The following is a 16,623-nucleotide window of genomic DNA, read 5'->3' as shown; positions in this document are numbered from 1 at the left end:
CAAAAGGTGAGTTTTTTCATGGGTTTTCTTTTTTAAATGCTGGGGTAATTGGAAGCCATATGGCTAATGGGGCAGGTTGGAAATAATAAATTTCTGGGTTTGTTGGTTGGTTTCTATTCTTTGCGTCAGTTCATTGTTACGACTTTTAATGTGTTCAGTTAGCTTGTGCAGAAAACCTGTTTTCAAATCAAGCCATGAAAAAGTTAACAGATACAATCAAACAAAAACAAACTTTTCTCAAGTTGTCTCTGAAGAGTTTAGAAGAAGGGTTGCAACATTTTGTTGTAGATACATTCATGTGTTGTGAGCCCTCAAATGTTGCAGCATTCTGCAAAGGGTTAGAGGAATATAGGATAAACTTTCACTTGGATTTATCATAAGTGATTTATGGATAGGGCTGCAGCCCAGCAGCAGAGCATATCTTTTGTGTGTAGAAGGTACCAGGTTCAGTCCCTCGCATCTCCAGGTAGGACTGGGGAATACGTCTATGGGAAATCCTAGGCAGCCATTGCAGATCTCTGTACAGAATACTTCTAGATGAACTATTTGTCTGACATGGCATTAAAAAGCACAAAACTCTTTGTTTAATTCCCCAGGAAAGCGCAGAATTGCTCACAAACCTCATTCAAAACCAAAAACCTTTGCTTTTGAGGCAAATCTTCAAGAAAATGGGACTGTTGAAAAATCCAGTGGGGACTCGAAATCAGAGGAAGAGCTTTGGGCCAGACTTGATGAACTTGAGAGGCAAGAAGAGATCCTTGGTGAACTAGAAAGGTATCTTTAACAATAACGTATTGGAATTCTCTCTTCAGAAGAAATAAGAGTACTTAAGATGGAGGTTTGGCCATACTGGGGTCCTGAAGCAGGACCTGGGAATGGGGAGGGATGCTAATGACTCTATCAAGATCTACCCTAGTCTCTCTTTTTGGCTGAGCGACATCTGGTTTAAATTACAGTGTGTTGCGCTCTTGTGTGCCATATTGTAGGGGTGGCAAACTGAGACTGGGGAGCAGCAGGTGGCTCGTTGAGTTTATTTTGTGGCTTGCTGCTCACTGCTGCAGGTGTCTGTGGGCTCCCACTTGCAGCTCTCAAGCACCTGACATTTTCCCTACGTGGCTCGTTTGTTGAGCAAGTCTGGCGACCCCGTCATATTGATTGCGTTTTGTGGATATGACCTTCTGTGATCATAGCTTTGGTCACATAACTGACTCGTGTTGCAGCATTTCCTAGTTCACATTGCAGCAAATGGAAATTTCAATGTCCTCTTTGAAACCTGAATTTCCATAATCTTTCCTTGTTTTTTGGATTAAATAAAAACACAAGAGGTGGATTTGTATTTGCTTGGTATTTGCTTGTTTGGAGAACAACCCACAGCGTGCCCATTGATCATGCTCGTCATGGGTTACTCTCAAGCCATTTTTAGTTCTCTGTGGCTTTTTCCCATTTGCCCCACATTTTTGGAGGTAGCCTTTCCAGTAACAACTGCTCTGAAGTATTCAAATAGCGCATCACAAGGGCTGTCACTGGCTCACCACTCCTGTTCTTTTTTTTTTTTTTTTAAACTCACACCTAAAATGTGCAGTTTTTTCTGGAAGCAACATGAGAATGTTCCCACGAAGGAAATATAAATTGCACCACCTCCCTTTTGTGAGCAAAGATCACTTGGCTTTTGCTTTCTCTTGACAGATCACCTTTTGACAGCTGTCAGAGGAAGCAAATGGGGAAAACACTAACTAGGAAATGTTTAACCTACCCTGGGCTGGGTTGCGCTCCCGCTAAAGGGTAAGGTTTGCAGCTTGCGGGTGCTTCTGGTCCCTGATTCTCCCTGGTTTCTCAGGTGGACTCGGTGGCCAGGAGCGCCTTCTGTCAGCTTCCGCTGATTCCTCAACTGCGTTCCTACTTGGATGAGCAGAGCCTTGCCACAGGGACCCACATGCTGGCAACCTCTCACCTGGATTACTGTAATGTGCTCTGTGTGGGGCTGCCTTTGAAAACAGTCCGGATAGGACAGCTAATGAAGAACAGGGCAGCGTGGCTGCTTATGAGGACTGGCTGGTGGGGACATACTAAGCGGTCCTCTCTCCACTGCATTGCCTCCCTGTCCCAGTCTGGGCCCGATTCAGATATTGTCCTTGACGTACAAAGCCCTGAACGGCTTGCGACCAGGTACCTTGGGACCTGGTGCGCTGCCTCCTTTGAATGTCTCCCCTCGTCAGATAAAGGGGAAAGGGCTGGGAGGAGGGCATTCTCAGCAGTAGCACCTACTGGAATTCACTCCCCAGGGATATACGGCTGGCACCAACGCTCCTTTCTGTTAGGTGCCAGGTGAAAACTTTTTTATTTGAACAAGTTTTTTGTTCATTTATTCATTTAATTCAATTATGTAATTTAATATTTCAATATTTTGCTATTTTAATTTAATTTTGGCTTTAATTTAATTTATTGGCTTTACCTGGTATGCGCGGTTATATTGTATTGAGATTTTATTATTTTGCTCATCTATTTTATCTGCTTATTAATTGTTTTATTGTATTCATTTTTATGCTGTTTTAGCATTTGTAAGCCACCAAGAGAACCTTTGGGTTATAGAGCGGCGTAAAAATGGAATGAAATAAAATAAGCAAGCAAGCCTCTGTGGGCAAAGCGGAGTGGATTTGGATGACATGAACATGCACTTTGCCTATTTACCCAGGGTGGTTCTTTGTGTTGTGTGAGCAAGTTCGGTGGCTCATTTGTATTGTTGACTTGATTGTGATAGTAACATGGATGAACAAAAACTTCTTTCCCTGTTTCAAATACGTCTATTTAGAAATGCCCGGGATTGAACCAGGGATTGTTTGCATGCAGAGTTTGTGATCTGCTGCTAAGCCACAGCCTGTCTAAGGATCCTTAGTGTCTAATCAGACAACAATTCTCATGATTCTTTGGTGCAAGAGGGGATGATAGTTAACATAAAACAAACACCTGTTTATCATGCAGCTGCAGGTTCAGGTTCTATCCCTACCAGCATTCTGGGCTCGAGTTTTTTTCTCTAAAGTAAAACAATTTACATGCTCATTCTTGGACACACGAGGAAGAAAAATTAATGCAATATGCAGGGGAAAAAAAAGACCTAGGCGAGTCTTGAAGATGGGTTTGGATCATAAAGTGGCCTAGATTCCAGGGTTGTGTGGTAACTGGATTTAACATTTGCTGAAATGAGTTAAGATGCTGGTGGACAAAATTAGCAAAATGTCTGCAGTGAATAAATAGATGGATATAGCGCCGCAAACCCCGCATTAAGTTATTTTTAAAAGCTTTCAGTAAGGCAGAAGACAGGAAATTAGTATCTAGGAAAAGGGGCAGCGTCAGACTTTCTTTCATGCCAGTCATGGGAAGCTTTTCATTTTTTGAAAAAATCATTATTAAGGAACAAGCCCGTATGGATATGGAGTGAACCCAGAAGGGAATTGTACTGAGGCCCAATGGGTGACATCACAAGGCTTGGTCTATACTGTGCCGCCAGTCGTGTTCGTTCATGTGAAAGCAGCAGCCAAAAACGAGATCGGTGAATTAGTGGCCTCCGGTCCGTATAGATATACACAAAGTGCAGGTTTTAGAAGGAGCTGATCTGTGAAGTATTGAGGAGCGACAGCGGAAGTGGGCTGTTACCTTCATGGCCTGTTGATGGACCCCCTAGAATCCTCTGATTGGCTGTTCTGTGATGTGAGATGCCATACTCGCTCTAGCACTGATCTGCTTTCATCCATAATGTGAAACCACTTTCCCCAAGTTAGTGCTCTGCAGATGTGTTGAACTACAACTGCCCTCATGCTCCAGCTGCTGGGAGTTGTAGTCCAATGCATCCGGTGGTTTGGGTAGGCTGATGGAGAATATTGTCCGTATCCTCTCATAGGAAAGGCACTGTAGTAGGTGAGCCTTCAGAAGGGGATACTCCAGTGTAGGGTAACCATCATCATTAAACCAGCATTTTTAACCAGTACTTAAATGTTATCCTCACTACCCTGCCCCTTTCTAGGACTTCTGATACGGTTCAGGCAAACGGACAAGACCCTTCCTCCTCTGAAGAAGAGAGAGAAGGAAAGAAGACAGATGTGAATGTAGTTCATGGGGAAGAAGAACCTAATACTCAGGGCAACTTTAAAAAAGAAGTAACCAACTCTGAATTGTTCAGATGTCAGGATAATGGCCCAAATCATTATTGCAGCGATGAAGAAGATGATTTAGCCATTGCCGAGAATGGTGTACCAACAATATATTTCTCACATACTGTGGAACCTAAAAGGGTGTGTATTGCAAGGGTTGTGGCATCCATATTACTGAGTCTGTTGTGTAGTCGGCAAGGTTCTCCTTAATGAAGAAGCTGCTTTTACCTAAGAAGAAAAACGGTTTCTCAGGATTTTAACAAATGCCCTCACCTCTTGAGACATTAGGGTAAATGGGGAAATTTGCATTTCTAATCTAATTTTTAAAATCAGATGTAGAAAGAAGATGGTATTGAGACCCCAATAGTAGCAAAAACTGATTCAAACATTGTTTGGTTTAGCTATTCTGTCAGTGAAAAGTTGGCTTAATAGGGAAGGCATTTTCTAATTCAGCAGGTTTTAGGGGCAAACAGCAAAGGGTTAGCTGCTGTTTAGTCTGAATGTAAGGACACCAAACTTGACTTCCTATCTGAAGTGATCCCTCCTGATTCCAGAATGGGATGGTATATGCAGAGGGACATTAGTTGAAAGTCAAATAAGTACAATATGGGGCAACCAAGTTCAAGTGATAAGAAGTTGGTTGAAGAAACAAGTTACTTCCTCATGGATACCTGACTACTACCTATTTGGGAAATTTTGTTCCACATTATCGCTAGATACTTGGCCAGGGTGGGAGTCCCCCTCCTCTCATATGTGCTGACAAGAAAGGACTTCCTTTCGAATGCAACTTTCCATTGTCCTTCACATGGTATTAAAGCAAGCCATAGGACGCAAACTGCTTTAGAGAGCAGAAGCAGATGGGCTCAGCCAGCCTTTGCAGGAAGAGACCCTTGGGGTCACGGTGGGCAGATTGGAAGCTTTCCCTTTTATTTTCAGCTCAGTATGGGTAATCATTACGTCTGAACCTGGACATACTGTGATAAGTCTTACTTTTAGTCAAGGGAAATAGACCAGCTTCAAACTAGCTTCTGATCCTGGCTTCTTTCTCCAGCATTGTTAAAATCTGAACTGCCCAGAGAGCTGCAGCTATTTGGTGGTATAGCAACTACCAGTTCCAGATAGCACAAATCAGAGTTAGTTGGAAAGAGAAAGTGGGAGGAAACCATAGTTCAAGCATTGCAACTGAACTTAGCCACTAGTTATGAGGGGGCCATGAAACTTACTGTTTGATTCTAATTGGAGTGTCCAGCTGATTAAGGAACAATATTGCACCTTTACTCTTCCATTAAAAGCCTGATTACTCACAATGAACTCGTGCTCCCTCTTTCAGGTACGAATAAACACGGGAAAAAATACTACTTTAAAATTCAGTGAAAAGAAAGAAGAGGCAAAGCGCAAGCGGAAGAATAGCAACGGCAATGGGCACTCAGCTACGGAACTGCCCAGTATCAAAACACCAGCAGACATTTACCGGTACGGCATCCGTAGGGAACACGTGGATGGGGCGTGCCTCTTCCTGTATGCTGCGGCTTTGGGACATGAGTGCTTTGCTGGATCAGGCCAGCCTTCCGTCCTTCCGCCCATGGGATACCCACCAGCTGCACCCTCCTACCCAAGTTCCCCAGCAACTGGTGTACCCAGCAGACCCTTTGGATAGTAGAGGCAGAATTTACTCTGAGGTGGGCCTGATGGTGGCCCTGGTGAGGCTAGGCAGGTCTGGGGCTGGGCTGAGCTTGGAAAGGAGACCATCTGGGAACCGCATGCGGCTTCCTTGAACTCTACAATGGGAGAAAGGTGGAATAGAAATACCGTACATACATACCTATGTATGTGAAGCCATCAAGACATGCAGCCCCCAGTAGCCCCATCTTCCATGAGTGCTTTGAATTCCCTTTGGAGGCCCTCCAAATTGGTGACCTTCTCTACATCTTGTAGTAATATGCTTCATAGTTTAACAACCTTTTATCTGCCCAGAATCTCCCAACAGGCAGCTTCTTGGGATGACCATCTTGGGTCCTAGTATTACGAATGAGAATGGCTCCCCACCCATTTTCTGCATAACATTGTACCCTTCTATTGTGAGCCCCTTTGCTCACCTTTTCCCTAAATTAATCAGTCCCAGATGTTGCAACAATGGGTAAATCTAGCATGAGGCAGAGAGTTGCTGCTATTTAGGTACATATGCTTAATATCATTCATATAGTATATCACCTTTTGAACACCAACTTGCACCTGGTAGGAATAGATCACTTTCTCTCTATCGTTCGCATTTGACAATTACTTACTCAGTGTGAAATGACTCTTAAAATGACTTGGATATTACGACAATTAAAAAAAAACCCCAGTCTGTGTTTCATTTTACTAGTGTACCCAATTGAGGCATTTAACAGATATTGTAGATATTATTATGAGAACTAAACATCTGTCTGGAGGTTAATGCAGGAATTGCCAGGACTGGTAAACTTCAGCATAGTATGTTCCTAACCCTTTCAAAATGGTTTACTTTTTTGGCATCTCATTGCTTTCATAGAAGGACTATTTGCAAAACAGCACATGTGTTTGCATCTTTCTAAACTCACACAGTTCACCTTTGTTAAGAGCAGTTGTCAGTGAGTTTGTGCTGAATTCTATGTTGCACCATGAAGTCATGAACTGAGGTCTCCTTTTCGACCTTTCCCTATTGTTTGTCCTTGGTCTTAACCAAAGTTGGACCTGACTTTTGAACCATATTTTTCATACTTCCATTTTTATTAACTAAATTGGACTTTCATTTGTCTTTGAGGCCCACCAAGGCACAGGGATGGTATCCATGATGAACTACCCCCAAATTAGGAACCATCATTCTAATGTGTTGTCCTTAGTCTCGTAACTGAGAAACAGTCTCGCAACTGGTCACTGGAGAAAATGAGTGTCTGCCATGGCACAGCAATTAGGTATATCTCCTACGAGCAAGAACATGGTTCAGAATATATCAGAATCTTTAAAGGAACAGTATTGTTCCACTGAAGATCTCTGACCCCATCTCATTCTTATTTATGCGTCACCTTCCATTTTTGTTTCCTATGCCTGGAGTTACATCCTAGGAGAAGAGCACAGCTCCATGAAAAAGTTCCTGCTTTTCATGCAGGAGGCTCCAAGTTCAACATCCAGTATCTCCTACCGAGAAAGACTCCTGAAGAGACTCCGTGGGTCGCCATAGAGACAACATTGCAGTAGATAAAATGGCGATCTAGCTCCTTCCCCCAGGCCTTTTATCACAACCTTTCATATGAATAATCATAAATTGTAATCCCTTGTGCTTCATATTTGAAGACAAATTTGGACATCAAAAGCAAGACATATGGCCCTCTATATAATCTTCCATTAGGTCACCCGTTTGTGTGGTAAAACATAATTTCATTAACCCTCTAAAGATGGGCTTTACTTCCAAAGTAAAATTATGGCTAGCCTCTTAGAAGAAGAAGGGTAACAGCGGAGTTACAGACTATGCTCCATCTACACAGCGTCGTTTAAAAGGCTTCAGTTGCCAAGCTGGGTAGGCAGAGTCGTTCTAATTAATTTGTCCTAAAGACAGAGTGAAAATATTGTGAATTTGTCATGTGGTCTTTCCTCCACCCCAAATAGTTTATTAAAGCTAACATTTCCCTTTACAGAATCTTTGTTGATGTTGTGAATGGAGAATATGTCCCTCGTAAATCAATTCTGAAGTCTCGAAGCCGGGAGAATAGTGTTTGTAGTGATACCAGTGAGAGCAGCACTGCCGAGTTCGATGACAGACGAGGAATTCTGAGAAGCGTGAGCTATGATGAAGCAACCTACAGTGATAACAGCGAAGGGATCTTGGAGGAGGAGGAGGAAGAGGAGCAGGAGCATCTTTCCAAGGCTGCACCCTCATCAGGAGCATATGAGGTACAGGGAGTGGTAATTGTTCGTCTTCAGTTCTAAAAGGATGGTTAGGATGAGCAAGACAACTTAACCAAATTTATGTCATGCCTCTCATTGGCATATGGGTAGAATGGCAGAAATGCAGGGAGAAGAAATTGGTTTTTCCCCCCTTTCTAAAAGAAACCCCAACCCTTTCTCTACATTTATATTATCAAAATATAGATGTGACTGCAGTCTAACAGCGTGCTTTCTTGAGCCCAGTGAACAGAATTTAAACACTGCCATGAACCTTGGCACTGGCTTTATGTGAAGTGGCTTCCACTGGTTTGGATTTAGACTTAGTCCTGCTTGGAACAGACCCATTGAAATCAATAGAACAAAGTGTCTGTGCCTCACTCAGTTTCGAGCGATTACAGTAGGTCTTCTCCAAATACGAGTAAGTCCAAATTCACCCCACTGGTTTCAGCTGAAGTCCAATCAGTCAGGCTGTTGGGACAAGGAGAAAATGGAGAGTCCAGTGCATTCCCTTTCTCTTGGTGAGGAAGGGCAAGTTAATAAAAAAGCCCTGGGGAATTGGGTGGGGAAAGGGAACACAGGCAGTTGCTGCTGGTATCTCTCATTGCAGATCTGAGATGATTGTGGGATGCAGTAGCAGGGGGCTTGGAGAGAGCCAAGCTTGGAACTCATCCGGGTCTCGGAGGGCCGCAGATTGCTGTGCGCTGCGCAAACCCCAGGGACAGCTCACACTGAGCAGAGCTGGAGATGTAGCTGGCAAGCAGGTGGAGCTCCCTCTGTTCCCAGCACTGTTCAAGTCCCATTCGCCATGGTGAGAGGGAAATGGCACTCCACGGCATTCCCAACATGGAGGAAAAGGCAAAACAAGCAGGGACGTCATCCTCTAGCCTGCGGGGGGCCTGGTGGGGCACTGTGCAGCATCCCACTTGACCCTGGTTCCCCACCCTGCCCAAAGGCAGCCCATGTCCTCACTCTGTGAAGCAAACTGCTTCACAATAGCAGCAGGAATAGGCCACCCCTGGCAAAGGCCACTTCAGTCTCCTCCAGTTCGTTTCCCCATTTCCCTGGGACCTCACGGTAATGGGCGATCACAGGCCGGGCGTACGGCCTTCCTTTAGGATGCCAAATTGTGACAGTAACGCGTAGATTTATGGAGCACCCTTGTTGGGTGGTCTCCTTTCTCATCCTGGCCCTTAAGTTAGCAGTGCTCAGACATGGCACCACACTTAGCATCTCTTTCTCGCCTTTTTAAGTTCTGAAAGCGCGACTGCTGTGGTCTGATCTGCTCCTTCTGCTTCACTTGATTTAACACGGATGTCTGCTATTTTCCATTCATGGGCCTGATGTTCTTGCCTGGTGATGTCTAATAACATTCTGGTCAGGGGGGCCTGCTACTTTGTCTTCCTTATCTCTGGATTGTGCCCAAAGGACACCCTGGCCTGTATCTTGTGGCAGCGTGTATGTTTTCGATTTAGACTTGCACAGAAGGAAAATGAGTACGGGTTGGGGCATCTCCTTGGCAGTTTTCTTCCATGTAAAAGTGTATTGAGCTTGTTGGTATGATTTTTCTTCTGTGAGATATGTAGGATCTGATCTCTGTGGTGTGTGTTGCCTTGAAGCAATTGAAAAAGGCCATGTGTCAGAGCATGAAATGCAATATATAGGACTGAAATAGTCACAGAGTCCAATTCTGCAATGTTGCCATGTTTGTTACCGGAGATACCGGCATTTTTATTTTCCTGAATCAATGTCAGGGAAGAAACCAGTTTTTGTTGTTGCTTTCAGTTAGCTGTGAATTATGGTCCATAGCACTTTTTAACACACTGGCATTCCTTCTGGTTTTCTTGACAGTTGAGGTTAAGTACAGCTTCCTCCTGCAAGGAGCTAGCACTGGTTAGAGGGCAGTTTCCGTATTTCTGACTTAGAGAAATACTAATGGTAACGAAGGTAGCAAACTTGAATACGCCTGTTTTGCAGTTGGGACTTAGCTGCTTTTTGAAGTCTTCTTTTTCTTGTAGGCTTTCTCGGGAACTGTTGTTGAGAAAGAACCTTTGTCTCCCGCTTCAGCGCCACACCCAGTAATTGCCTATCCTGTCCTTCCCACCATTCTGGAGCGAAAATCTGAAGAAGTTTTGTCTGAACCTTCAGAAGAGGCCACAAAGCGGGTTTCAAAATTCAAAGCTGCCAGAATGCAACAGAAAAGCCTAGGTCATATGTAGACAATGGAAGTTTTGGATTTTCATGTGTAGTGGCACAGTATGTAAGATGGCTTCCATCTAGCTAATAAAACGGCAGACTGTGTTGAGTTGATATTGTTCATGTTTAGACCTCTTGTTGATGGTATTTCTTTAAAAAAAAAAATCTGTGAGCAAAAACTTCAAAATTCTCCTTATTTTCTTAATATCCCTGTATGCAGTCAGCACCTTTGTACATGTTTGCCTTATGATAACAGCACTTGGAATAATTTTCAAAAGAATAATCTTCATAACGCTTTGTGTGTGTGTGTGTTTAAATCTCAATACAGGCAGTTTTGTACCAGATGTGATGTTCTACGTACCATATGGATCGTTTGAAAGTAACTCTGCAACTTTCAAATAGAGCCAACAATTATATTTCATGATTTGCTTTAGCATTTTAAGACTCTCTTGTATCCCCCATTGTTTTGTAGGGTTTCCTTTTAGGTGTCTGTGCTGACTAATCATTTCTTTCCTACTAGCATAAAACCCCTGATAACTTGTATACAATTGATGAAACAGAATGCTGTGTTCACCCACTTTGCAGGGAAGTTTCTTTGATGGAACCCCTCACCCTTCCCCAGTATTTTGTAAAATTAAACTTTTCAAGTAAAAAGAAAATATCAGAAATGTTGAGAGTATTTTCCTTTGGGTCAAATAGTAAAACAGGGTAGAGATGTTTTCTCATTTACAGACTTTCTGAAATGTTCCCTGCGCTTCCCATTGCAAAACCATTCATTCACTTCTTTCTTTTGTAAAAAGCACTTACTAATGTCAATGGAAATTACACGCTCAGGAGGAAAACAGCTTGCCCTTAAACTAAAGGAGCTTTAGCCCTTAGGAGACTGTCCCAATCTTCTGTGTTTCCAGAAGGGTAATTCCAGTGCTGGGGGCTGCTCCAGGAGGAGACTGGCTTCTGCTGTGGTCCAGAGTCCACAGTGCGAGTTCGAGGCACAGCATGGCCCTGTAACCAGAAAGAAGGGCTCTGTCTACTCAGCTTTCAGAAATACCTGAAAGGCCGGCACCATTGCTCTTGAAGCAGCATCCCTTACCAAAGAACTGACCCTCCCAGCCACTCTTGAGTTGTATTTCCATCCTGGCCCAAATGCCCTTAGAAGCCATTTCCACCCCTGTGTTCTGCCATGTGTGGTAGATGGGCTTCTCGGTTTGCTACTTCTGCACCTGTGTGGCCAAGGCACCAAGGAAAGTGTTCTCAGCGGGGACCCCCATTCCGAAGACCTATTTCACGGGAGTTTTGTCAAAAGCGAACCCCATCTGTCTTATGGCTGGAGGGAGCAGACTGGAAAGGATGTGAAATTGGCTTCTCTGAGACCCTAGAAATGGGCCACTAACAAGTGAAAACAGATTGTTTTTCTCCTTGCCATTTGGGTTCCTTTTTCCATGCTTTGACACATGTGAAAATCTGGTGAGGTACCGTATTTTTCGCTCTATAAGACGCACATTTTCCCCCCTCAAAAGTAAGGGGAAATGTCTGTGCATCTTATAGAGCAAATGTGTGTGTGCCTGACACCCGGGACGCTTCTGGCCCGCCTGCACCATGTGGCACCACCTGGCCGGAACGCGTTCGGTGCGTGCTGCTCCGCCCCCCCCCTCCGGCGCAGGTGAGAGCTGTGCCGCTCGGGGAGCGGTGCGGAGGAGGAGGAGCTGCGGGTTTTAGCCCGCCGGCCGCACGGAGAGACGGACTGCTCACCCCCACCGCCCGGGAAGACCTGCCACTGCCGCACTGCCCCGAAGACCACCGCTGGCACGCTGCCGGCCCGGCTGCACCACACCTGGCCGGCACGCGCTCTGCGCGCCCTGCTCCGCCCCCCTCATCCGGCGCAGGTGAGAGCTGTTAATCACAGGTTGGTGTGTGTTTCCAAATGGCAACCCGTCTTTTAATGAAGCCCATGGGGAAGTGATGGGGAATGTGCCTGTGATTATCAGGAAGCTTTCCATGGATCCCTCCTCTAAAAACTAGGTGCGTCTTATGGTCAGGTGTGTCTTATAGAGCGAAAAATACGGTAAGTATCTCCGATGGTCTGCTATGGACCAAACTTGGAATGATCTGAAAATCTTCCTTAGCAGCCACATGCTTCAGTAGCTAGAGGGTTAGGGCAGGATTTAGTAAACTTAGCCTAATTACATCTTAAATTGCCTCAAGTAGCCAAGTGAGGCAGTCAGTTAGCCAGTCGGCTATGCATCTCCATGGACAGCCTTGAATTTAGCCTGCAGGTCTGCAGAACCACGGAACTCATTGGGTTTATTTCTAAGTAGGTAGGCCAAGATAATGCTTAAAAATCCTTGGTGGAAAGTCTAAATATGAGTCAAAAGAAAAATCCATCTACTGCTATTTCTATGGACCACAGTGTCTTTCTTTGTGCATAGCTGGCCAAGCTAAAGACTGGTGTCTCAGAAATAAAATTCAGGCAAGAACTGGTCCAACGAGGCTATGGTGCTATATGCATTCTGATTATGGCTGCCCCTTTGCAATCTAACAGAAGAACTTGGTGAGGCCTAATCCTGATTGCTTCCTTGGATTGGGGGTGATGATTGGGATTGCAACGTACACGGTGTAATTGGATATCACAGACCACATTGGAGGTGTTAATCATTAGCTTGATACATGCTGAAATGTAGATTTTATGGCTCTAAAGCATATTGCGTTAGTACTAAAATAAGCCATCAATGCCAGTCCACCCTCTATTCACGGCTAAATATTTAAAGGAGGTTATTTATAGCTTCTTTAATGAATTCTTGGCTAAACAAAATGAAATTATGTCCTAGAAAAGTAGGAGCTATTTTGTAACCAGAACAGTGCATCTATAAAATATAGTGCTATGAATATGTATTTTAAATAACAAAGGGGTTGAGATCTAATCTAATCTAGCAGAGCTGGTTAATTAGAGAAAACAGGCCACGATCCTAACTGTTCTTACATGGTGCACATCTCACTGATTTTCTTGGAAACTTAACTGCTTTGTGTGATCCTTTTTACTCCTCCTTCCAGCTCCATTATCAGGGTTCATGGAATTTCTCCTGCTGCTGTCAATGGTTGGTAATCACTGAGCCCGGCTGCCATTTTACACATAAGTAACAGGCTCCGGATGGATGTTTAGCTACTGAAAGTTGAATTCTATTTATTAATAGCACATGCATTCTTTTGGGCATTGTGTGCTTCTGAGTAGTCAAAGTGACACCGTCTAAACATAACTAAAATCAAGAGACTTGAGGGACCGCTGTGGTTTGTTGAAGTACAAATTGGTAAGGCAGGCAATAGTGTTGTGATCCATAATACATGCTTGGGAGCATCATCACCTTAGAATAGGCAATGTCATTCATAAATCCTCTTCCTTTTTCCAAGCAGTCAACTAAATGTGCCCCTGAGTAATTGGGCAACACTTTATCAATTACTTTAAATCCAAGTAGGAAGAGTACAAATGGTGGGCCTTCTAGGGTATGCGTCTTCTAACACAAGAATAGACAAAAATGTACTCTGTATCCAGTATAAGATTCCGCATTTCATAGGCACCAGCCTTTTATATGAATTCAGTGATGCTGTTGGGTAGTTGGAGATAATGTGCTCTTACACTCGTATCCCCTCGCTCTCTTTGATGATCATGCATATTACTTCACCCACTTCATTATGTAAGCTAGCCTTGCCACATTCAGAGGTATTTTGGTTCCATCTGCCTAGACTCAAGTCCTGCTAGTGCATGTGCTGGAATCTCTCTCTTAAGAGCCTCTCTTGCTTTTCAGTAAGGTCAGTGACTTTTCATTGCCACTTAACAATGGAAGTAATGTTTATTCTATTACATTTATAATCTGTCTTTTCTCCTGCAAAGAAACCAAGGCAGCCAAACCATAAACCTGGGCCTCTGTTTTATCCACAGAACGACCCTACAAGGTAGGTTAAACTGACAGTCAGTGACTGACCCAGCATTATCCAGTGATATGAGCTGGTCTCATGCACCGCATCCTCTCATCTTTTTCCTTCCCAGCAGATCAAGATGAAAGGCTTCTAACTACAGTTTTTGTGATGTTCTGACTGGCCGGTCAGGGTTGAATTTGTGATACGAAGTGACTAAATGTAAAAGTTGTTAGCAAGAAGCCTCCATCAAGTTAATGAACTTTCTGACTGTGGCTTTAGTGCCGTCCATGCCAGAATTTGATAGCAGACTTAATTCCCCTTCTCCTTTCTCCACCAAACAGAGTTGGCTCCACCTTCAGGGATGTTCATGTTAGTAACGTGAAGGTCTGCCCAGAATTCAGCTCTCTTGCACTTGCTGGACTTCTTTCCCATTCTCAGCCTTGGTCTAGGAAGTGAGCTAAGCTTAGATCATGTCTGAATGCTTGAAAATACTTGCAGGCTCCTTGTTTGTGCTGAAATATTCTCCTGCTAAATATATAAAGCCCACAGATTACATGTGTGGAAGCAGAAACCCCTTGCACAGCAGGCGTGTGAGTGGCATGTGCACAAGCCAGCCTCACTTGTTACACCTGCACATCTGTAAAATAATGTACAACAGTTGGACTTGCTTCCTGCTGGATGCCCACATGAATGCTTGATGCGAATGACTTAGGGAAGAGATAGACTGGGCTGAAGTCCAGGGAGCTGAGCTAAGGAAATCTGACAGATTCCCACTGCCAAACCAGATTTCTTACACGCTGCTAGTTCATGCTGCTTGTGGGCCAGATGGCAGGAGCATTGGATGCTGCTCACTTGGACCTCATTTGACCTGGCGTCAAACAGCTGGACTTGATCTTACACCCTTCCCCCTCTGACTACTTTTCCAGTGTCTCCTGCTAAACCAGGGGCTGTTTGGTTCCCACCAGCCACTTATCTTGACGCTCACGGGTCATGGCATTTCAACTAAGCACTCTGACCCCACCCTTCCTGCCAGTTCAGAGGCAGGTATCCAGCTTGATGGAGAGAGGGTGCCCACTCTCAAGTCCCAGTCTTCTCAGATGGATTCTTCAGATTCAGACGAGCAGGTGGAAAGGCAAAGGCCTTTGTGGTTCCAAGGCTACCAAGAGAAGTTAACTCAGACACCGCTTGAGAACCAACCCACCTTGGAAAAGGTGAAGACATGTCAGAGAAGGATGGGGTAGAGATTGAGGGGGAGACCCTTGAGCCTGTAGAGAGCCAATGGGCAAAGCAAGTGCCGGTCATCCTGGTTGCCTCACCAGTAAGTGGCAAGAACCACCCTGAGGGTGGAGTCCGGGTCTTTCTGAAAGGGAGGGAAGTTTTAATGTGGATTTGGCTTTTCACATGTGGATGCCACTCCCACAGCTCAAAGAGAACATTATGCTGCTTTGTAACTGGTAGAGCTCAAATAAACTGCCTCTAGGATGTTGTCTAAGTCTGCAGGGGTGGGAAAGGGGTGGGGGAGAGACCAACTCATGGTGCTTTCATAGAATCATAGAATAGAAGAGTTGGAAGGGGCCAAGGAGACCATCAGGTCCAACCTCCTGCTGTTGCAGGACACTATGTTTCACCATCCCACTCAGATGACTGTCCAGTTTCTTTTTTAATGTCTCCAGTGTGGGAGAGCCCCCCACCTCTCCAGGCAGCTGGTTCCAATGTTGTATTGCTCTGACTTTGAAGGCTGCATTTTGGAAGTAGTGGGCCCAGTTTCTACCCCCGTTGAGGTTCATGGGTGAGTGGGGGCTAGAAAGTCAGGACTCCAGAGCCCAAGCTCAACAAACTTGCTGTGGCCATTTTTATCCTCCTCCTCCCAGGCAGACCAGGTGAGGCACTTTCCAACCAAAAGGCTGGCTTTGTAGAACAAAAGAGCATTGCAGTAAGACAAGCAGCCAGCCAAGCTGGAATACTAGACATTTGGGAAATGTAGTTTAATGAAAGTTGATTCCAAGCAGAATGCCTCTCCTTCCCTCCAAACTGCCAAGTGCAAATCACATCTTAAGGCTGGGGCCTCCTGATTCAGGTGCAATTGCTTGGAAGGACAAGGGCTTCTCTTAACCTGAGGCTGTATCCTCAGATCAATGATACTGAGTACACACAGAGAACCTGAGACTGCCAGGGTTTGCCTGGCCTCTGGCTTCTGGCCTCCTCTTTGTCTGGTTCAGAATTCACGGCCATTGAAACCTCTTTTATGGAAGGAGTGGTTCCACTACACTAACCACTCCACCAAACTGACTATTAATATCTTGATTGTGGTTCTCCTCAGAGGCAAGGAAGTGCATATGATGTGTGTCTCTCTGCTGTATTGTTTTGTGAAAGAAAGCACCGTCAAGGTACAGATTTGTTTAAAGGGTAGCGCATGGAGGGAACTCCTAACAATGGGGTATTCGTGTTGAGGAACCGTGTCCCCTCCAGTCTT

The 16,623-nt window shown here is 44.6% G+C and overlaps 1 protein-coding gene across 2 annotated transcripts in view; it reads left to right on the top strand.

The window, feature by feature from the left end:
• The window catches only part of URI1 (URI1 prefoldin like chaperone), a 53,764-nt gene extending 42,855 nt beyond the window's left edge, over positions 1 to 10,909 (top strand). The window contains exons 6-11 of one of the 2 annotated variants that reach the window (XM_044427647.1): positions 1 to 6; positions 597 to 774; positions 4,019 to 4,286; positions 5,476 to 5,618; positions 7,799 to 8,054; positions 10,064 to 10,909. The exon at positions 1 to 6 is cut by the window's left edge and continues 55 nt beyond it. In XM_044427647.1, the coding sequence (XP_044283582.1) occupies positions 1 to 6; positions 597 to 774; positions 4,019 to 4,286; positions 5,476 to 5,618; positions 7,799 to 8,054; positions 10,064 to 10,264 (1,052 nt within the window). In that variant the 3' untranslated portion in view covers positions 10,265 to 10,909. The remainder of the gene's footprint in view (positions 7 to 596; positions 775 to 4,018; positions 4,287 to 5,475; positions 5,619 to 7,798; positions 8,055 to 10,063) is intronic. The other variant, XM_044427648.1, reaches the window with a different exon arrangement.
• The last annotated feature ends 5,714 nt before the right edge of the window (positions 10,910 to 16,623 follow it).

The sequence above is a fragment of the Varanus komodoensis genome, unplaced genomic scaffold, assembly GCF_004798865.1.
Source record: "Varanus komodoensis strain SLA01 unplaced genomic scaffold, ASM479886v1 scaffold19, whole genome shotgun sequence".
Lineage (NCBI taxonomy): Eukaryota > Metazoa > Chordata > Lepidosauria > Squamata > Varanidae > Varanus > Varanus komodoensis.
The sequence above is the reverse complement of the archived record's forward strand: the minus strand, read 5'-3'. Positions and strand labels throughout refer to the sequence as shown.